The sequence below is a fragment of the Tupaia chinensis genome, unplaced genomic scaffold (genome assembly GCF_000334495.1).
Source record: "Tupaia chinensis unplaced genomic scaffold, TupChi_1.0 Scaffold143615_1, whole genome shotgun sequence".
NCBI lineage: Eukaryota > Metazoa > Chordata > Mammalia > Scandentia > Tupaiidae > Tupaia > Tupaia belangeri.
This window is the reverse complement of record NW_006203463.1, coordinates 287,984-311,442: the sequence shown is the minus strand read 5'-3', so window position 1 is coordinate 311,442 and position 23,459 is coordinate 287,984. Positions and strand designations below refer to the sequence as shown.

At 41.3% G+C, this 23,459-nt stretch overlaps 1 protein-coding gene across 1 annotated transcript in view; it reads left to right on the top strand.

Annotated features, from left to right (window-relative positions):
• Positions 1-6,755: 6,755 nt before the first annotated feature.
• The window catches only part of FIP1L1 (factor interacting with PAPOLA and CPSF1), a gene marked incomplete in the record, with an annotated part of 79,535 nt that continues 62,831 nt past the window's right edge, over positions 6,756-23,459 (top strand). The window contains 9 exon segments of the mRNA XM_014582471.2: positions 6,756-7,007; positions 8,052-8,096; positions 8,192-8,231; positions 12,625-12,682; positions 13,933-14,036; positions 17,037-17,101; positions 18,125-18,232; positions 19,099-19,229; positions 19,522-19,590. Of these exon segments, the coding sequence (XP_014437957.1) occupies positions 6,923-7,007; positions 8,052-8,096; positions 8,192-8,231; positions 12,625-12,682; positions 13,933-14,036; positions 17,037-17,101; positions 18,125-18,232; positions 19,099-19,229; positions 19,522-19,590 (705 nt within the window).

The window sequence follows — 23,459 nt, the reverse complement described above, 5'->3', positions numbered from 1 at the left end:
CACGCATACATGTGCCTAGAATATTTACCAAGCCATTGGGGCCAGGATTAGAACTGAGGTTAGCCATGTGGTATCTGACACCCTTATCTCTTAGACGTGGGCCCACCCAGGTACTAATTTCTGTCTTTACTCACAGATGTTCTAGTGCTGTACAGTGATATTCAAAGAACTGCTTAAAACCATCACATTAACCTCCTTACATTGTGATTTGTACTTCTCTGCTTAAAATAGTCTGCAAATATTTCTCATTCATGATGAAATTAAACATATCCTCTTCTGCCTCATTTTTGTTTTTAAAGAATTATTTTCTTGGGAACCAGCAGTTAGCGTAATGGCTATGTCACTGGACTCCCATGTAGTCGACCGCAGTTCGTGTCCCGGACCCGGTGGCTTAAAACTCACGCTGGGCGCGTGTGCGTGCGTGCCCAAGATTGTGAGAGGAGAATGGAGGAGAGGGGATTGCGGCATGACCATCCCCCCTGGGGGTGATTTCTTGCTTTCTGTCTCTATGTCTCTCTCTGTCTGGCGAGTGCATGTGCCCTATAGTGAAAACCTCTCCCCCCCCCAAAAAAAAAGAATTATTTTCTTTAATTTTATTTACTTATTTATTTATTTATTTTAATTTGACCAGGGAGGGGCAGAACAAGAGAACTAGAGAAAGTGAGAAAGCAAGCTGCCAGGTCCGGGATGCGAACTGCAGTCAGTCATGTGGAAGTCCAGTGCCCTTAACCACCACGCCACCTGGCAGCCCCCGCTCTGTCTCATTTCTGGGTCCTCCATCTGCATGATCAGTCAGTGCTCAGCCTAAGGATTTTCTGAGTACTTTCCATGTGTTTGACATTATGAGAGAGCACTTGGTGGATACAGAAATAGAAGAACTTTGTTCTCACCCTTAGAGTGTGTGCACAGTTTATAAATGTGGATAACGGGGTAAGTGTGAATAGGAGATGATACAGTTTTCCAGAAACAAGGCACAATATAAAACCTGCAGAGGCTGGCTAACTGGGGCCAAAGTCATCATTGAAGTACCGAGAGAGGAAGGAAAGGTCTACAAATGCTCCGTTATCCTGGCTCTTCAAGGTAGAAAAGGACTAAACCCAACACATCTGCTTGCCTCTGCCAAATACTTTCATTTTTTAAATTAATTAATTAATTAATTAATTTATTTATTTATTTATTGTTGGAGAGGTTTTTGCTATGGGGCGTGTGTGCTCGCCAGAAAGACCAAGAGAGACAGAAAGTGAGAAATCACCCCCCAGGGGGGGTGGCCAAGCTGCAATCCCTTCTCCTCTATTCTCTTCTTGGGATCTTGGGCACGCATGCACACATGCCCAGCATGAGTTTAAGCCGCCAGGTCTGGGATTCGAATCATGGTTGACTATGTGGAAGTCCAGTGACATAGCCATTATGCTAACTGCTGGTCCCACTCAAATACCTTCATATTTGAAATTTTATTTTAGCTTTGTTATTCCAAAAAGTGAGTATAAAATGCTATTTTGATATCAATTTACTGGGTCAGCAGGTGGCATAGTGGTTAAGGTGCTGCACTCCCACATGGTTGACTGCAGTTCAGGTCCAGACCCAGCAACCTGAAACTCATCTGGGCACATGTACGTGCATGCCCCAAATCCCAAGAGCAGAATGGAGGAGAAGGGACTGTGGCATGGCAATTCCCTCTGGGATGGGGGTGATTTCCATTTTCTGTCTCTCTGTCTTTCCAGGGAATACACATGCCCTATGGAAAAAATCTCTAAGAAAAAAAAAATCAATTGACTGATAAAGAAACCAAAGACCATTGAGGTTTAAGTGACATATGTAAAGCTGGCAGCAGATGTCACAATCGGACCTAAAGGCCATGGCCACACAAAACGTATATTTTTAAAAAGAATTACGTAATGTATTTATTTATTTTTAATTTGATCAGAGAGAGACAGAGTGAGAGCCAGAGAGAGAGAGAGAGAGAGTGAGAAAGCATGCTGCCAGGTCCAGGACTTGAGCTGTGGTCCTCCATGTGGGAATCCAGCATCCTTAACCACCATGCCACCTGCCAGCCCGCATACCAAACATATTTATGAGTACTAACTCTGCTGGATAGTCAGCAGAGCACTTTTACTTGACCTTCAATGGTCATTATCATTTTAATCACAATCTACTAAGCTCTCAGTACTTCTCAGACATAGATACATTAACATAGATTATGATTTTAATTTTTGCTGAGAACCAACGGACCATAAAAAGACAATAATATGGAAAACAAATATAATCAGAATATATGGAGCACCATATTTTAAAATTCTTTTAGAGTTTATTTATGATAGCAAGCATATACATGCATAAGAGTACGAGGGGGGCACCTTCCACAGAGTGTTATCAAGCCATTATCCCCTTTCTCAGCCCCCAGTATGTCCGGATCTTGGACGTACGCACACGACCCAGCCTATTTGCAAGCCCACACAGCAATCCGAATCTGCCTCAGCATGTGGCTTGCCACACTACAGTTCAGTTTCCTATTGATTGCACCATTAGTCGGGTATGAGTCTTTTAGATATACGAAGTCATGATGTAAGAAGTGGGAGGAGGGGGACCAGCAGTTAGTGTAATGGCTATGACGCTGGACTCCCACGTAGTCGACCGCGGTTCATGTCCCGGACCCGGTGGCTTAAAACTCACGCTGGGCGCGTGTGCGTGCGTGCCCAAGATCCCGAGAGGAGAATGGAGGAGAAGGGATTGCAGCGTGACCATCCCCCCTGGGCGGTGATTTCTCGCTTTCTGTCTCTCTGTCTCTCTCTGTCTGTCTGGCGAGCGCGCACGCCCTATAGCAAAAAAAACCCCTCCAAAAAAAAAAAAAAAAGAAGTGGGAGGAGGAATACACAGGATCTTTATTTATTTATTTATTTATTTATTTATTTATTTTATTTTCTTTTTTTGGAGCGCTTTTTTGCTATAGGGTGCGTGCATTCACCAAAAAGACAGAGAGAGACAGAGAGACAGAAAGCAAGAAATTACCCCCAGGGGGGATGGCCATGCCACAATCCCTTCTCCTCCATTCTCCTCTTGTGATCTTGGGCACGCGCGCACATGCACCCGATGTGAGTTTAAGCCACCGGTCCGAAACTTGAACCGCAGTCGAGTTACATGGAAGTCCAATGACATAGCCATTATGCCAACTGCTGGTCCCAAGGATCCTTAAACTACCTATCTTCGATGTCTCCCCTGAGGAGTAGGGACATCACACCTTAACTATGGTAGCATATCCTGTTGATACACTCAGTGTTGTAGCAAGGAGGAGGCCCTTCAAGGAAGGTTATTAGTGATTTACAAGCTTCTTTGCTTGTGGAAGCCTTCATTTGCTCACCTTAGCTCAAGTGCTACCTCTACTATGAAGGCAATTTTGATGCACCAAGTTATTATTCATCGATTCTTCAGTTCCGTGTTAGCAATGCCTTGAAAGGCAGTTGAAAAGAGAGAGGCCTCTCAGCAAAAGGCAATTGTTCCTCTCACAGAACCACCAAATTTTTAACATAGGCTCACAGAATCATAACAGAAAGATAAATACTAATAGATGGGACCCTAGCGATTGGCTTATGACTTTCCTGACCATAATGGAAAAGGCCTTCCATTCTATTACTTTCAGCAAAGACCAAGACTGCTTACTCACTGCAAGGTCCCATACTAGGAATGGAAGTGACAGATTACTACAATTCTCTGCTTCAGGGAGGAGTCATTCTAGTGACAAATCTGAGAAAAACAAGTATGTGGTCACATAATCACTGTATGTTGTCACAGATACATGAGAAGCAGAATAAGGTCTAGAAGGGAGGTCTGGCCTCATAACCTAGTGGTGAAAGGATCCAGATCCCACATGACTGACGGTCTAGCCCTGGCAACTTGAATAACCCCAGGAGCGCGTGCTTGAATCCTGAAAAGATGGAGAAATGGAGGAGAAGGGATTGCAGCATGAGCACGTCCCATTGGGGGATGCTTTCTTCCTCTCTTCTGTCTCTCTCTAGCAAACACACATGCCATCTAAAATAAAGGTCTAGAGGGAACGATGAGCTCTGTCCTACCTTCCCCCTGTAACACCCCTGACCTCACTGACCTCTCTCCCTCCCTCACTACTCTCCAGCTACATTTGGGTTCCATTCTGCCTCAGGTCTTTTGTAGTTCCTATTACCTCTGTCTGATCACCTATTCACCCAGAAAACCACGGTCTTCCTTGCTCTCTCCATCCAGGTTTCTGCTCTTACATCATCTCATCAGAGTGGCTTTCCCCGACCACTTGAAATACAATGTCACTCCATCGTTCTTCATCACTGCACTCCGGCCCCTTTACATTGCATGCTTGTTTTCCAATCCTCCTCGTCATGACATACCATGCAATTATATGTTTATTGTCTGACTCCTTCATTAGGATCAAAGCTGCCAGAGAGGAAGGGCTTTGTTTTATCCTCTACTAAATCTACATAACCTAGAAGATTTCCTGGCACTTGATAAACCCTCCATAAAAATTTTTATTGAAGAAATAAATAAACAGGGAGAGATGAAGTGGGACTCAGGATAGATCTCACAAAGGGAATTAAATCTCAACAGACCTTAGGTCTGGGATTATTCTAAACAGATAAAGGAGCTGGGAATAGCAGGCAAAGGTGTCTTCAAAGGTAAGGAGGATTAAAACCACATGGTTTGTTTAAATAGCAGGAGTTAGTGTGGCGTTGGTAGGTTTTAAACATTCATTTGTGCTTCTATTATATTTATTTGTCTCTTTCCTTAAGAGATTTGTTCACCACCCTTTTGTCTTTCTCAATAAATTGAGAATGCTTTAAGAGTTAGGATTATGTGGGACCAGGGAGTAGTGTAATGGTTATGTTGCTGGACTCCCATGTAGTTGACTGCGGTTTGCATCCCAGGCCCAGTGGCTTAAAACTCACGCCAGGCGTGTGTGCATGCGTGCCCAAGATCCCAAGAGGAGAGTGAGTGGAGGAGAAGGGATTGTGGCGTGGTCATCCCTCCTGGGGGGTGATTTCTCGCTTTCTGTCTCTCTGTCTCTCTCTGTCTTTCTGGCGAGCGCATGCACCCTATAGCAAAAAACCTCTTCTAAAAAATAGAGTTAGGATTATGTTTCTCTTATTGCATCCTTTTTCAAGTTCTTAAACATAGCAGATAGTTCAATAATTGCTACATAAATACTATGAATACTAGTACTTATTCATGAGCGAGCAAGGGGCCAGGTGGCATGGAGGTTAATCCTTCTCTCTGTTTTCCACAAGTGGAGAAAATGGCAAAAATCTAGAACAAAAAGAAAAAATCCATTTATTTGTACAACTAAAATGGATTTCTAGCTATTGAAAAGTGAGTGTCCCTTTTAAAATTTTAGAACTAAAAGGCTTTTTAGAGATCACCTAATTCAGCCTTTCCATTTTATAGATGAGAAAACTGAAGCACAGAGAAGCTGATTGCCAGAGGCTATGTAAACCCGTTAGTAATACGGAACCGGAACTCCAGTTTGACCCATCAGTATGTCAACTTCTCCTTGGAAGATGAGCTCCAGAGAGTGGCCTAAAAACCTGGCATTACCTGTTAAATAAAACCTATACATACTTTACCATCTATCGTGAAGAAACACTGGACAAATCTTCATGAAGTCACAAGGATCTTCATTGCAGTTTTTTGTTGGTGAAAAAATGAAAAGTTGAGGGACCAGCAGTTAGCGTAATGGCTATGTCGCTGGACTCCCATGTAGTCGACCGCGGTTGGCGTCCTGGACCTGGTGGCTTAAAATGCTCGCTGTGTGCGTATGTGCCCAAGATCCCCAGAGGAGAATGGAGAAGGGATTGCGGTGTGGCCATCCCCACTGGGGGGGGATTTTTCTCGCTTTCTGTCTTTCTGTCTCTCTCTGTCCAGCGCTTGTGCCCTATAGCAAAAACCTCTCCAAAAAAATGTTGAAAGTAATTTACATGTAATCAATAACGAAGTAGCCTATGTACTTTGTGATAGCTGTGCTGTGAAAACTTATGAAGCACTTTAAAAATAGACATATTTTGATATATACTAAAACGAAAAGAACTTCAAGACATCGCTGTTAAAACCAAAAAGAGAAAATAGAATATTACCTCCAGCCTGGTACTGTTTAAGACTTGTCAACCTCAGGCTAGCCCACCGAACAATACAGGTGAAGTAAATGGATAGACATTTCAGAATGGAGAGAAATTTCAGAACGGAGAGGAGGGCAGTGGATGAGGAGGCCTTTGCCCTTAAGTGTATTTTATTTTTTAACAAAGGGAATGCATTATTTATGTATTGGTTTTGTTTCTGCTGGCTGTTAAAATTAATTTTCCAAGAAAGTGAGCATGGATCATGACGTCCTATTAAATGAGAAAGCAAACTCATAGGTAATGATTTTGTATCAAGGCAACATATATAAAGAATGAAACAGGCCTTTTGTTAGTTAACAGGTTTAAAAAAAAAAAAAAGAAAAGAAAAGATGGAGCTCCCTCTGAGGGCTGCAAAGAACAATGGGGCACTCGTCAGCGAGAGCAATGCGGGTTCTGGGGGAGGTGGGGGAGGGGAAGCCTGGCCGACGCAGGACGCCATAGGACGACGCCGAGCTCAGAAGCGAAGCGGGATTCCACAGGGGCGGGGCCAGCCCAGTGCGCACGCGCAGTCCGGCCCAGGTGGCGGCCGCCGCGGAAGCGAAGCCACCTAGAGACGCCGCGCCGCTTGGGTGCTCCTGCGCGTGCGCGGGTGGGTGGGCGGGCTGCCGTCTTTCCCGCCTCCACCGTCACCTTCTTTGGATTTGAGTCTCGCGCTTTCGTCGTTCACTCGGCGGCGAGTTCGCGCCCCTCTCGCGCCCCCGGGCAGCGAGGCAGGGGTCGGGGTTCAGGGGGCTGTTGATCGCCGCCTTTAAGTTGAGCTCGGGGCGGCCATGTCGGCCGGCGAGGTCGAGCGCCTAGTGTCGGAGCTGAGCGGCGGGACCGGAGGGGATGAGGAGGAAGAGTGGCTCTATGGCGGTACGGAACTTCCTGTCCCTATCTCTCCCGGGGTCTCTCGGGCCTCCACTTCCCGCTCGCAAACGGCCGGCGTCCCGGGCCCCTTGCCCCTCGCGCCGCGGCCTGGGGCCTCGTTCGCGCGCGGTCCCGCCTGACTTAGGCCGAGCGCGGCGTGCGCGTCCTCCGGCCCACGCCCCCCCGCGCGCGCACCCGGGTCCGCTTGGGTCGGGGGCGTCCGGGCCGGGCCCCCAGCTTCGCCCTCCTCGCGGGGGCTGTGAGGCCTCCGAGCCACCGCGTCTACCCTGTTTGCTTCCCGTGGGTTCCGAGCTGCGTTTGCTGCCTCCGGTCTTGCCCCGTGGCGTCAGGTGCCCTCCTGACCCCTTTCAGAAAGTCAGTCTGTAATAGCTGAATAAAGTGAATGCTGTAAAACGAACGTCTTGTTTCTTGATGGTCAGTTTGTGTTGAATGCACCTGCAAGGGTACTTCCTTGTCTGAAAGTCGTGCTTTTAAAATAATGAAAAGAGAGACATAAAGAAAGAAATGGAATACATTATGGCCCCTAAAGAAAACCCTGAATTTCCCCTGTATGAAGGTGAAGTTCTTTAAGAGATTGCTCTTTAGAACTCACATCATAGACGTAACTCAGGCTCCTTAGGCTTACAGCCTTCGATGTCATCTCATGTATTTTTCTCGAATTTAATGCATCTTGGACCTCCTTCGGGAAGGGGACTTGTTTGACATCTGGTTTTGAGAAAGACTCACTCCTTTCTTATGTGTACTGACACCTGTTTTGAAAGTTAGTATTTGTACCTTATCTAAAACATAGATTCTTTAGAGTCGAAAAAGATGGGCACTTTTACTCATTGTAACTTTGATCAGCTTGAAAAAAACATTTGAGGTTTAGTAACACTTGGAAATGTGAAGGTGTAGGGTTTCTTTGACCTCGATTTGGAAATCTTCAGAACTTAATTAAGCTAACTTAAGCAGTAAAGTCTGATTTTTTTCCATGAAAGATGTATCTTGTTAAGTAATTATAAGGTGATCTAACTTTGGATGTGCTTATAGGCCCATGGGACGTGCATGTGCACAGTGATTTGGCAAAGGACCTAGGTTAGTGCTTGTGCTGATCACTTCAGAATTTCATAATACCAGTTTCATTAAGAGTGATTTATTTATTTTGTTTATTTATTTATTTATTTTGGTAGATGAAAATGAAGTTGAAAGGCCAGAAGAAGAAAATGCCAGGTTAGTGAAATTTCCTGTTGATGCTTATACAGATTGTTGGAAGCAGCCTTTCTGTCATCAGATGGTTAGAATTATTTTATTATAATCTTTGACTTGATTACAACCAAGATTGTACAGGTTGGAGGACATTAAATCCTTTGAAGCTTATTGCTACTTCAGACCCCCTCTTAACACTTGATTCTATTTGCTAGTAGCTTAGAGAATGAAGTTTTTTTCGGAGCTAGGATTTGGCTACTTTCTGGTACTAAGTAACTTTTTAAGTGAGCCCAATAGTGGAATATACTATAATACTATAATCATTAAACTGCTGAGAAAAATATTTAGCTTAAAATTTTTTCAGTAAATACGGAAACCTGAAAATTACTGATTTTGCGATTAATATTGTTGATAATGTATAGCACTCTGGTTATCGTTTCTATAATTTTTTATTTATTTAAATTTAAAATGGAATTAACTGATTTGTAATAGATTTCTATTGTTAAATTAGAAAGACAAACATCAGTAATAGGACATACACTATAAATCTCAGGGCAACTCTAAATGTAGTCTAAATACCAAAACAGCTCATGCATACAAGAGCAGGTAGGCGGACTTTACTCTGACTGGAGGCCATAGTGCCCTAAAATGGAGAGATGGTAGTTAAGAAATTAGCTTTTAAAGAACCTGGGAGTTTAAAAAGTAGAAATACCAACTTCATACTAAGTAAGGTAGCTGTTACAAAAAGATGAAACAGGTGTTCGTGGGGATATGGAGAAACTGGAATGCTTATACACAGCTGGTGGGATGGAAAATGGTGCAGTGGCAGTATCCTCACATGGTTATACACCGTTACCTGGGACCCAGCAATTCCAGGTCTAGGAATAAAGGTTAGAGAAATAAAAACGTATATCTGCACTAAAGCTTGTACATGAGTGTTAGTAGCAACCCTATGCTATCAGTAACAGTCAAAAATGGAAACAACCAAAGTGTCCATCCACTAAAGGTGTTATCTTCATACAATGTGATACTGTTTGGCAGTGAAAAGAAATGAAATATCATACGGACTACAACATTGATGAATCTGGAAAACAGGAAGGACAACGTGTCGTATAATTCCATATATACAAAATATTCGGAATAGGCGAATCCATAGAGACAAGAACATTGTTTGCTGAGACTCAGGGAAAGGGAGAATGGGGAGTCATGGCTAGTGTTTGCAAGGTTTCTGAGGGACATGATACAGATATTCTAGAGCTAGGTAATTGTGGGTTTTGTGCTGTGTGAAAATATTAAAGCCCGTTTAAATACCTTTTAAATGGATGATTGAGTGCTCTGTGAATTTTATCTCAATAAAGCTGTTTGAAAAAGTGGATGGGGAAGAAGTGAGAAATACAGTAGAAATAGCTTGAACTGAAATAAATGTTCTTTTTCACCCAACTATATCTTCTGTATTTTTTTTCACTCCTATATCATCAGAAATGTTACCATTTTAGTTTTGTGATTTCTGTATTCCAGTCAGTTCGTATTCTTAATCTCCGCCACAAAGTTGGGTTAATATAGTTTATAGTTATTAAAGTGATTACATATTTCTTCATATTCATTTCTTCAGTTAGTCAAGAACTTAGGTGATTACAGAGTTTAGATTAACAATCAGATACACCTTTTACAATGAGATAAGTTTTGTCCCATTAATTTTTATTACAGTTAGGTCTTGGTTACACTTCCCAAGGCTTACTTTCAAATGATACAGTTTTGAATTTTCCAACTTACAACTTAATAAAATTTGTTGGAAAGAAGCTTTCTTCTACCTTCCTTGAGCTAGAATTTCCTTGTATTCTTATGAAACCTTCTGGAAAGCTGTTGAGTTTATTTCATTCTATGGGGGAGAAATCTCCCTACAATTTTTTTAAGAAAAAGCTTATAATTTTATTTTTCTAACATTTAAATAGTGATAGAGAATCACAACTTCTAGAAGCGTAGGTCTGCTGGGAAAGGGCTCAGACCTACCGTAATAGTATCTCTTGCGGTGTGTGCTGTTGTTTGCCTCAGCTTCTCTGTGACGGGTCATTGCCGCAGCGCTCTTGGTCTGAGCCATGGCGTATACTGTCTCCAGCTGTGCTTGGTCTAGCCCAAGTTTTCACCTAGGATGGGGTACTGTGTGCCGTGACATACAGAAAGCAAACGGAACTTATTTCTAGCTACCTAGGCACTGTAATGGAAGTAGATGGATTGAAAAATTTTAGTTGCTTTTTTTTTTTTTTTTTTTTGAGGCAAGCAGTAGAACAAGTTGATAGTTTTTCATTTTTATTCTTTGTTTTGCCTTCTTCAAGGATTGTGCAACAAAATGCTGGTGTAGAGATTAAATTTATTTACAGAAACTGCTTTACAGAAAGTGATATTTTGAAAAGATGAGCAGAAATGTAATGAAATGAGCTCTGAACTGTGTCAACATCTGAGCTTTGTCGTAGAAATACTACCAATGAATTCTGAGAGTTGGGCCAGACCAGTTAGTTGTTATACTTCAGTTTTTCTAATTGTAAAGTGAGGCAATAATTAATTCTCACTGTTAATTATAATTATTAAAAATTAAGAAAACAGGTCCACTGTAGTACTAGAACTAGAAGTGTTATTTGTTGGTTAATCGCCAGATGCTTGAGTCTCACGGGAATGGGAGTGTTTGTTGAGAAAGGACAAATTCAGTTATCAACTGGCCTTTAAGAAAAGTAGCTAGGGGACCAGCAGTTAGCGTAATGGCTTTGTCGCTGGACTCCCACGTAGTCTACCGCATTTCGAGTCCCGGACCCGGTGGCTTAAACTCACGCCGGGTGCATGTGCGTGCATACCCAAGATCCCGAGAGGAGAAAGGAGAAGGGATTGAGGTGTGGCCATCCCCCCTGGGAGGTGATTTCTCGCTTCCTGTCTCTATGTCTCTCTCTGTCTTTCTGGTGAGTGCACGCGCCCTATAGCAATAAAACCTCTCCAACAAAAAAGGAAAAAAAAAAAGTAGTTAGGACAAAATCAGGTATTAACCGATCTTTAAAAAAAGTAGTTTTAAAACTTGTCAGAATTCAGCCAGGAACTGTATTAGTATCAAATTGGAGGAGATTCTTTCATGGAGATACTATTTTAAATTTTAAAATGTTCTTTATTTTATGAGAGACCAGCGTCTCTGACAGGGTCTTGCCACACCACGATCCTCTCTCCCTAGCCATCAGGCGCCCAGAATCACAAGTCCACTGCCATGCCTGGCATGTTCAGGTCAGTCCAGGATCCAAACCCAGGCCTCCTATGTGGCTCCAGTATTGTGAAGTGGCACCCTGCCATGCATGCCTTCAAGGCCTCCGACTTTTTATTTATTTTTATTTTATTTCTTAGTTTGCTATAGGGACTTATGCGACCCCTGAAGGGAGAGAGAAAGAAGAAGAGAGGGAAAGTGAGAAATTGTCCCCCAGGAAGATGATTATGGTGCAGTCCCATCTCCTCTATTCTTTTTGGGATTTTGGACATGCATGCACATGTGTCTGGCTTGTTTTTTCAAGTCACTGGATCTGGGACTCCATGAAGTTGGCCATGTGGGGTCCAGCTGCTTTTAATGTCCATGCCACTTTCTGGCCCCCGATTTAAAAAAATATATATTGCTTATTAGTTTCTTTTTGAGAGAGGAGGCAGACACCCCACACAGGGTGTTCACATTGTGACCAACCTCCAGCCTCAGTCCAGATGACGGGCACTCATGCTTACCCAGTGTGTTACAGGAAGGTCTCTGGACGCACGCCTGGCACCTTCCCTAAGGGACCACTTAACATTACCACAAAACCACTGTCTGGCCCTTAAAATTTTATATTTTATAAAAAACAAACAAAAATTTATTTTTTATACAAGGAAGGGCATGTATCCATGTATCCAATTCAAGATTGATGAGACAGAAAACCAGGAAGGAGCATGTATGTTAACTAAATGTGGAGGGAGTTAATGTGATCTTACCATACCACAAATCTGAGTTCCTTGGACATCTAGGAAAAGACGAAACTGTTAACATTGCCCTCAACTAGTAGAGTGGTACCTGGCACACAGTAGGCGTTCAGTAAAGGTTTAGCATCAGTAAAATTGATGAAGTGTGCCACATATTTAAAAATGTAAAACACTTTAATTACATCCTACCATCAAATTACAAATCATTGACAAAGCGTGGAGACATCTCCACTCTACTTACAACATTGAGTGCTTGTTTTATGCACGGTATTAAGAATAACAGGGAATAAGACTGGCTAATTTTACTGTCTTTGTTCTGACAGTCCGGTGGAGATAATATATTTTATGAAACTTTCCTACATAACTTAAAAATACTAGTATGCTCCTTCTGTTCTTTTGATACATAATGTCTGACATGTATGTTTGTTTTTATTGTTTATAGTGCCAATCCTCCATCTGGAATCGAAGATGAAACTCCTGAAAATGGTGTACCAAAACCGGTAACGTAAGACTTTGAAATCTAGTTACTTTCCTGAGTAAGACCTTTATCAGTAGCTTCACAGTTTACGTAGAAAGAAATCCCTGCTGTGTGACCGTCAGGTAGCTGTCGCTCTGTCCCCTTCCTTCACCTGCTTCGTCTGGTGCATGTGTAGGAATGGGCAGAGAGGAGAGCAAATGCGCAGCACGTGCTGTGCCTTGATCGTTGCTCTCAGGGAATGCAGTGGTCACGGTTCACCAGAAAGGATCTTAGTGAGCGGTTGTCAAAGTTGGCGTTTGGGATTTTTGCATTGCTTTCTTAATGTGTGTGATAGGCCCTAACCTCATACCTATTCATTATTTAGGGAGGTGCCTGGATCATTGGTTCTAGCTTATATGCAAACAAGTATTTTGGCTAGATGATCTGCTTGTGTACTATTGTATCACTAAGTGCAGAATAGCCTTAGATCCAGAACACACCTTCATGAATGGCCCCACTTTTTTTTTTGGCAGAGGTTTTTGCTATAGGGCTCGTGTGCTCTCCAGAAAGACAGAGACAGAAAGCAAGAAATCATCCCCCAGGGAGGATGGCCACGCCGCAGTCTCTTCTCCATTCTTCTTTTGGGATCTTGGGTACACATGCACATGTGTCCGGCATGAGTTTAAGCCACTGGGTCCGGGACCTGAACCACAGTCGACTACATGGGAGTCCAGTGACATAGCCATTACGCCAACTGCTGATCCCAAATGGCCTTTCTTTTACTCCGAGAGATACAAGATATTCTTAAACCATTTGTATTCAGGGCGTCTTCTAGGTGTGAATGAATGCCAAGAATAGTTGGACCTGTTTGGTACATTTTAACCGTGATACTATGGATAGCACTATTATTTTCTCCTTACTGATACTTTTATTTTTCCCCAAGACTTCCTGAAATACTTATTTTTTATCATTTAGCCTGTAGATATCTTAACCTCACAACCTTTTTGTAAGAGGAGTAATTATATATACTAAAAAATATACAGGAGGTGTTACGTACCAAAAGACGATGATGCTGAAAAAAGTTTTATTTCTTTATTCGTATGCTCATCTCTCTCTGTCATATAGAACATTAAAGTTATAAATGAGTGAAATAGTTGGCAGCCATATGAGCTTGAAACTTTTTTCTCTAAAAGTACATCTCAGACAATATAGGATGGTTGTATTTTTTAATTGTTAATGTTGGATGTTGTAATGATTGTTGAATGGGTTCTATAATTGTTTATGTTGGTATAGAAAGTGACCGAGACTGAAGATGACAGTGATAGTGACAGTGATGATGATGAGGATGACGTTCATGTCACTATAGGAGACATTAAAACGGGAGCACCGCAGTATGGGTAAGTTATTTTTAGTAACGGTTGTGTGAAAGGTACATAATAAAGACAGATGTGTCTATCAAACCATCAGTGGTAGATTCTACTGGTTTTACATTTTTTCCAAGTTTTTCTTTTCTTTCTTTCCTCCTTTTTACATTCTCCAGAGGGCACGTGCGCTCATCAGAGAGGAAGAGAGAGGGAAGAGGAGAAAGGACCCTGAGTAGCGCATAGTCTTGCTGTAATCCCTTCTCTGTTTCTCCCTGCTGGTGGGAACTGGGGCAGCACTCTCATATGCCTGGCATGCTTCTCAGGCTGCCAGGTCCGGGATTAGAACCACATAGTCATCGGTGTGGGTTTGGTCTTCCTTACCCACCAAGCCATAGGCGGTTCCATGTTTTTACATTTTTCTTCCTTTTTTTTTTTCTGCCAGAGGGTATGTGGTTTTGCTGAAGAGAGAGACACACAGAGAGAAAGTGAGAAGTACCCCTTATGGGGGCATTACGATCCCTTCTCCATTTCTCCCCCCTTTTGGAATTTTGGACATCATCTACACATGCTTGATGTGTTTTTAAGCTGCTGGGTCTAGTACTTGAACTGCACAGTCGGCCATGTGGGATGCAACCACCTTAGCCACCATTCCTTTGGCTGACCCAGGTTTTAAATTTTTCTATCTTACTGTAATTAGAGAACTCCTGTTAAAATTTCACCATGAAGATGATCTCTTTCATAAAGATAAAGTTAACTAACTAGATAAAGATATAGGAAGTGTTTTTATAAAATAATTGAGTACTATGAATGCTTTTATTTGAATCAGAAAACCTTAACTTATATTGAGTTGTCGGAAAAGTCATGATGCATTTTTGTGTAGAAAAATGTCATGACTTTTCCGACAACCCAATAGTTCATATCTGTAATTATCTATCATTCTTTCCCATTACTATCCAAACCTGAGTTCAGTTTTTTTTGTTTAATAAAAGTAAATAAAAAATATTTCTTGTTGCTCTCTATAGTTGACTTTTTTCAAGTCATCACGTATAGGCTTTTTAGGTCAACATGCTGGTCTCAGGTTTTGTGTTCTGTGAACTGGATTGTCATTGACTCATTGGGCACTTAATCTTATAGAAAGATTAGGAGGGAGTGCATTAAGGTATGGGAGTAAAAAAACACAGAGCCAGTGGTTCTTTTTGTTTTTGAAATTGGTTGTATGATATGGTTATAGTTTGTACATTGGAAACAAAATAACTTCAGTAAATTTTTTTTTTTTTGGAGAGATTTTTGCTGTAGGGCATGTGCGCTTGCCAGAAAGAGACAGACAGAAAGCGAGAAATCACCCCCCAGGGGCAATGGCCACGGTGCAATCCCTTCTCCACTCTCCTGGCCCCTGGATCCCACATGATCAAGGGTGCGATTCAAGTCCCAGGCCCAGTATCTTGAGAAATATGCTAGGTGTGTGTGCGCCCCAAATCCTGAAGGAGAGATGGAGTATTATGGCATGACCACTCCCTGTTGGGGTGCTTTTTTACTTTCTTACTTCCTGTCTTTGGCAAGCACACTGTCCTCTGGCAGAAAATAAATAAATACATGAAAATAAATTTAAAAATAAAAAAAAGACTCAAATTGCCAGAGGTAGTATGCACCAGGCAGAGATAGGGAGAGGAGGAGAAAGCACCCCTCAATGGGGCTTGGTCATGCCATAATTCCTTTTCTTCCATTTCCCACCCTGTCGGGTTTTGGGGCATTCATGCACACCTGACTGGGGTGTTTTTCAAGCCACCAGGCCTGGGATTGGAGCTGTGGTCAGCTCTGTGACATCTGGCTTCCTTAATCGCTAGGCTGTTGGGCCAGCCAGATCAGATTTTCCTTTCCCACTCTTCTCCCTAACCTCTCCAGTAATGTGTAAGTCTATTTTGGTTAGAGTATTTCATTTCCTGTGAACAAACATGCTTATGTAGAAAAGTATAGAGAACTATAAGTTTTTATTACAGAAAATTTAAACAAGGTTCTTAGTGCCTAGGTAAATTGGCCACGGTTACAGAACTCATCATCGACAAAGCTTGTCTTTGAATGTGAGTCAGTTTGATTTCAGATTATTGTTTGTCTTGTGTGTTCTACAACACTTAAAAAAGTGCAGCTCCGTATTTTACATGTGTACTTTCGCGTAACCCAAACCAGGTTAAGATGGGAACATAACTATTGTCCTAGAAGTGTCCTTGTTCCCTTTCAGTCATTAAGCACCTGTCACCAGCAACACTGTTCTGCCTTCACCCTAGATTTACTTTCGATTTTCATGCTATATGAATGAATTTACATTATAGACAGAGTATTCATGGGTATTTGAAAGAGGATTTGTCAACAGTGTCAAATTCAGGAAAGGCAAACAGGAGGCTAGGGTTTAGACACAGAGTGGAGGAATTCCACCCTTGTGGGATTGCTCTGTGTTGCGTAAGCAGGAGGTAAAGGAATGAAACCTGAGTGTTTAAACTGCTCTTCTCTGCCGAAGTTCTTGTGACCTTAAGGTGGGATAAGGGCTTGGTGGCTGGGAGGTTTGTGAGATGTCAAGGTGTGACTTCTAAAAAAATTATTTTAATCTTTTATTGAGGAAGTGACAGACTTTTAAACTTAGTTTAAAAAGTTTTCTAGGGGGCTAGTGGGTGGTGTAGTGGTTAAGGTGCTGGACTCCCATTTGGCTGACTGCAGTTCGAGTCCTGGACCTGGCAGCTTAAATCTCTCACCGGGTACATGTGTATGTATGTGTGCCTGGGATCTCAGGAGGAGAGTAGAGGAGTAAGGATTGTGGTACGGCCATCCCCCCTGGGGATCATTTCTTGCTGTCTGTCTGTCTCTCTGGAAAATGCATATGCTCTATGGCAAAAATCTCTCGAATGAAAAAAAAAAAAAGGTGTTGATGTCAGTTTTTTCTTTTACTGCATAAGTATGCAATTTATTTGTATGTATTAGACATACTACTGTGTTGTTTCCTGTGTTTTCAGTTCTCCAGGTAACTTATTATTTTGTTTTTAGGAGTTACGGTACAGCACCTGTAAATCTTAACATCAAGGCAGGAGGGAGAGTTTATGGAACTACAGGTAAAATATGTATTTGCACTTGCATAACTAGGAAAGTAAGTCAGATCTTGAATAGGTCATAGATTGTAATAACTGTTTTTAAAAGCAGTTTTTGACCATATAACAAATTGGCAAACTTTTTTGTAAAGGTCCAGGTAGAAATTATTTTATTTGCTTTAGGGCACATGCACACATCGGAGGCAGACGGGGGGTGAGAGACAGAAAGACAGACAGGGAAAGTGAGAAGGCACCCCCATGGGGGACCATGTAGCAATCCCTTCTCTTCCATTCTCCTCTCAGTATTTTAGGTATACGCAAACGCACTGGGTTCAGGATTTGAACTGCCCAGTCAGCCATGTGAGATCCAGTGGCCTTAACCACTGTGCCATCTGTATGGCCCAGAAATTTTTCTTTTTAATTTGTCAGAGGGTGTGTGTGCTTGCCAGATACAGAGAGAGAAAGTAACGTCCAACTATGTCCTCAGCCACTGTTCCTTTTTTTCTCCACCCTGTTGGGATTTTGGGCATCCATGCGCACACACCTGGTGTGTTTTTCAAGTTGCCAGGTCTGAGTTCAAACTCTGCAGTCAATCATGTGGCTTGTCGCTGCCTTATCCACCAGACCATGGAATAAGCCCCAAATAGAACATGGTTTTTCATTTTGCTGGCCACATTGTATTTTATTCTGTTTGTTTCTTGTTTGTTTTATAATTCTTTAAAAAGGTGGAAAATCTTTCTTCTCTCACCAGCTGTGTGCAGACAGTGATTTAAAACATGGACATTAGCAACTTGTTCTTGGTACAAGAATTTCTTTTTTTTTCTTTAAGGCCCTAGACTTTCTGTTCAATTTCTCTAATACTTAAATCATTATGTATGACTACACGTTCTTTGATTTAGGGTAAACACTGCTCTAATGGTTGATTTGGAACCCTTACTATTTTATGTGCCAGAAATAGTCGAAAAGTATTAATGTTTTCCATTTGCCTATGATCTCTCTCAGGTTCTTGCTAATGTAGTTCCGCTATTTTGCAATTGTATTAAATAGGAACAAAAGTGAAAGGGGTAGACCTCGATGCACCTGGAAGCATTAATGGAGTTCCGCTCTTGGAAGTAGATTTGGATTCTTTTGAAGATAAACCATGGCGTAAACCTGGTGAGATTATTTATTGTTAATCATATTAATTTCAAGTGATTGTTAATGAGACATTACCAGAGGAGTGTTTTCGAGCAACATTGTAAAATCCTTTTTTTTTCAGATTTGATCATCTTAAGTAAATGATGAGTAATAATGACTTGAATTATTAAATTTTACTGGTGGCCTGTCATTACTGCATTTATAGATTTGCATATGGTTTATTATGCCAGTTCTAGAGAAGGTGATTTCGATAACAAGTTATTGCAGTCTTTTTGCTTTGTTGTAATAATTTTGAGAACTAGTAAAACTAGAAGAGGTAATAAAACTGATAGAACTTTATATTTCTTTTTTAAAAGTTTACATTAAATCGTTGTACATCTTTATGGCATACAATGCAGTTTTTCAAAGCATGCACGTAGTACATGTCAGTCAAGTCAAAAGTATTACCATGTATCTCATCTCTAGCAGATAACTTTCCCATTTTGTTTTTTTGTTTTGGGAGAGGTTTTTTTGCTGTAGGGCATGTGCACTCACCAGAGAGAGAGAAAGTGAGAAATCATCCCCCTAGGGGGGTGGCCACGCTGCAATCCCTTCTCCTCCATTCTCCTCTCGGGATCTTGGGCACGCACGCACATATGCCTGGTGTGAGTTTAAGCCACCAGGTCTGGGACTTGAACTGTGGTTGACTACATGGGAGTTCAGCGACATAGCAGTTACGCTAACAGCTGGTCCCAACTTTCCCATTTTGTGTCTGTTAGGTGTTTTTTTCTTGAGTCTCTCCCTCCCATCCCCTTAAATTTACATTTATGTAGTTCATTATACTTTTGATACTGCATTAAATGGAGTTGAAATATTTGCACACTAAAAATATTTTTTATCTTTAGGTGCTGATCTTTCTGATTATTTTAATTACGGGTTTAATGAAGATACCTGGAAAGCTTACTGCGAAAAACAAAAGAGGATACGAATGGGGCTAGAAGTTATACCAGTTACCTCCACTACAAATAAAATTACGGTAATTAGTACATATTCTGTAATACCCCTCTTTTTTACTGTCCCGCTTTTACTCCCCAAGTAAATTGATTTTTTTCCTATGAAGGTGGTTAAATGCTATATGATAGTTTAAATTCCATTCTCTTTACCATGCTTGTTTTTCCCCCTCCTTCCTTCCCTTTCAGAGTTTATATTAATGTTTATCTGATGTCTTAGTGTAAAGTCACAGACTAGCCACAGCTAGTTTGTCTTTATATGGCCTATTAATTAAAAATGATGTGGTATCTTAATGGGGAATATGTTATTTAACTTAGGCCGAAGACTGTACTATGGAAGTTACACCAGGTGCAGAGATCCAAGATGGCAGATTCAATCTTTTTAAGGTGAATTTTAGTAAATTATCCTTGGTTGCTCTCATTTTTGTTCTCGAGTCTGCTCCCATACAACTACTCAAGGAACAGTATTAAAGTGGCAGTAGCTACCTTTTTTCCCCCAAACCTTTAGCTTCCTGGTGACTTACAGATTTGCTGATTGTCGTTTTATCTCTGCTTTCACAAGCATGTGAATGGATAGCCTATTGTACTAACACATGCTGAGTCAAACTCTTCTTTGCCATATGTTGTGATCGTCATTGGAGTCACAGTCCCCATGCTTGGTGGTAGGGTATGAGAGTCCGTGGCACAGGCTAGCTCGTGTCGTAGAGCACGCACTAATCTCTACCAGCAGATTGGTGGGGACTTATTTTTCAAAAAAAAAAAAAAAAAGACAAAAAAGGTAAGGAAGGTAGCATACTATTGTTATTTGTATGACGTTGAAATCATTGGTATAATGTCTTTTGTAGTTCACGTTATCTTTGGGAATCTTAAGCATTCTCCAAGAGTCTCCCAGAACTCAACAGAATGGGATAAAGCCATTGAGTGTTAAAATTAGTACTTAAAGAGAATCGGCTTTGATGAGGCATTCGAAGGTTCATACTACCACTTGACTTCTACATTTCATGGTAGGATTATAGATGAGGTCCAAAGAATAATATATTTTCATCCTTTTTTGATACTTAGCTGTATACTCTGCATACACTGGGGCGAAGACTGGGGATGGCTTGTGGATTGGGTTATATACTCAGGGACTTCCATGGGCTTGATCTGGAATTCTGTGCCCCTTTTGGGCCTGCAGCCCTGTCCACTGAAATACTGCCTCATGCAATGCATGTGCTATATCCGCAGATGTAGCCGCCCTCTGGACACAGTTCTGTATAGAGAACTTAATTTTAATTTACATCCTACCGTGGGTAAGTATTTGGTTCTTGTTGTAAATATTTTGAAAGTATGTGAGGATATCTGTCCTATTTTAAAAGGTGGTCAGATTCTTTCTGGTGGAGCTGTCTGCTTAGGGAATTATGTTACTCTCGGATACAGTGAATAGCTAGAAAAGGTGACTTGGTGAGCCATTTCGTTTGCAGTGGTGCTTTTTATTTTCTTCTCAAAGAAATGAGAATTGCCATTGTAAACTGTCACCTTCTGTATGTTTTGTCTTTTTGCAGTATACTTTTAAAAACAGAACAAGATGAGACTTCTAGGGGCTGGTTTCTCATTGGAGGTAGCCACCGTGAATGTGTATTTCATACACATATTGTATATTGAAAAATTATTTGATGTTTCTTTTATTGTACGAGAGGACGTGGTTAATTGTTCCGTCCTGGCTTGATTCTGAGTAAACCAGGACTTGAATTTGATGGGTGCGTCTAATGGTTTTTCTTGCCTTGATATTCTGCTTAAATATTAATATGTCTGTTAGAAATACAGATTAAGGAAAAGTGTGTGCATTTTAATAATGTATGTGGCAAACATTTTTTCTTTATGTATATTGTGACCTATAAGAAATGGTGAAAATACAGCTATGATGAGATTTTATCTTTTTTTTTTTAAAGAATCCTTTATTCATTTAATTTTATTTGTTATTGTCTAAGTTTAACCAGAGAGAGAGAGAAAGGGAAAGTGAGAAAGCAAGCCGCCAGGTTGGGGACTTGAACCATTGTTGGCCATGTGGGAGTCCGGTGCCTTAATCACCATGCCACCTGTTCGCCCCTAGAAAGACCTTTATCTTAAACTAGTCTGTAATCATGTACAGGCACTAGGAAAACTGTTTGTAAGTTCTAGGCCACAGAATAGCATGTACAGCTGATTTTTAGAAAAGAAACTGGCAGGGACCAGCAAATGGTGTAATGGTTACGTTGTTGGACTTGCATATAGCTGACTGTGGTCTGAGTCCCGGGCCTGGCAAGTTAAAACTCATGCCAGATGCGAGAAATCCTGAGAGGGAAAGGGAGGAGAAGGGATTGTGGTGTGGCCTACCCCGTGGGGGGTGATTTTTGCTTTCTGTCTCTTTAACCAGGGCAAGCGCCCTATAGCAAAAATCTCTCTCTTTCAAAAAAAAAAGGAACTGGCAACAGAGTGGACTATAGGATGAATGGGGGATAAAAGGGTGCCAGCCAGCCACCAGGTAGGAGTCTCTGTGGTGCTGTAGGAATAAAATGAGCTAGGGCCTGAACTCTCCAGGATGGTGAATTGGCAGTAGCCTTACTGAAGAATCAGTGCAGGGCTGGCGCTGCAAGTGCAGTGGGTAAGTGCCGTGCATGGAGAGCTGGATCCCACGTGGCTGACCTCCATTTGAATCCCAGCTCCCCTGGCGTGAAGAACACTGGACACATATATGTGCGCCCAAACTTCTGAGGAGGGGGGATGGAGGGAAAAGGACTGTGAGTGACTGAGCCTCATTGTGGAGCGCCCGCCTCAAACCCCAGTGCATGCTGAATCAGAATCATAATTTAAATTCTTTTCCTATCTGTTGCAAAGGTAATTTTTCATCCTTCATCAAATGAAACGCAAACAGCCTATCAACCTCTTTAAGATAACGTGGTTACTTTTTATTCCTTAAATTTTATTTATTTATTTATTATTACTTAAATTTTAAAACGTAACAAATAGAATCTTACAAATGGACCCATAGGAGCTTACCACATAACTTCAGTGATTGTAAGCATTTTGACATTCTTGAGAGAATAGCCTTTTCAATGCTTCAGTGTGATTAAAGTTCTTTAAAAGCAAAATAAAGATGAAATTTACGGAGTATACAAATAGTTGAGTATAGAAATAATTGACTAATTATGTAATTTGTGATGAGGGCAGGAGAGAAGAGACCAGTGGAAATAGGAAACATATACATATCAGAAAAAATTCACCACCGCCTTTTTCATAAGGTATTTTTACGAGCAGATGTGTGCACACATGCATGGATTATTTATTTTTCTTTGTGGAAGTATGTGTAAACTTTGTCACCAGCGTGCTGAAATTTCACTGTAATGGGTGTGGCCTATTTTCACCCATCGTACCAGACCTCCTTAATCTGGAAACACATATCCTTCACTTCCACGGTGCTTTCTTCTATTACTTCTTCACTTTTTCTTTTCTCCTTGTCCTCCTTCCTGTTCAGTTATCAGATCTCTTAGACTGATGTTCAAGTTTTAATATTTTCTTATTTTCTAGACACAAAGATAATGAGAATTTTTTTCCCAGACTTAGACTCCTTGTACTCTGGTTTTTATTTCCACTTCTTAATTTCCAAGAAAAGTTACTATTTCACCGTAGCATCCTATTCCTCCTGCTAATTCATGCAATGATACAGTAAGGCCTCCCTCCCTTGTCCATCTCTCAAAAGCTATTAATGACATGCCATTTCTCTTTCCTTTTTTCTAAATAGGCTGTTTTCTTCAAGTCAGTGTTTTTTTCTTAAAAAGAGAGAGTTTTGTTTTTGTTTTTGCAGTGGGGCACATGGGCTTGCTGGAGACGGAGACACAAGGCCACACCACAATCCTTTCTCCTACATTCTTCTTTCAGAATCTTGGGCACACACATGCACCTGGTGTGATTTTCAAGCCAGTGAGTCAGGGACTCGAACTGCAGTCAGCTATGTAGGAGTCCAGCAATGTAATCATTACACCATCTGCTGGTCCTTCAAGTCGATGTTTCAATTTTAAGTTATTTTTGGCTTCTGATTTTGACTTTTCTCAAATGTTTGTTGATTGCTAGCCATTAATTCATGTTAGAGTATACTACTGAAAAAGTTGATTGGAAATGAAGGAAAAAGGAACGTTAGGAAGCAGAAGCAATTTTCACATTTTAAGATCTGCTCTGTCTTTTGGTAGTGTCGCTAATCTTTCTCCCATTGTAGATACTTTCCTTTATACGCTTTTTCC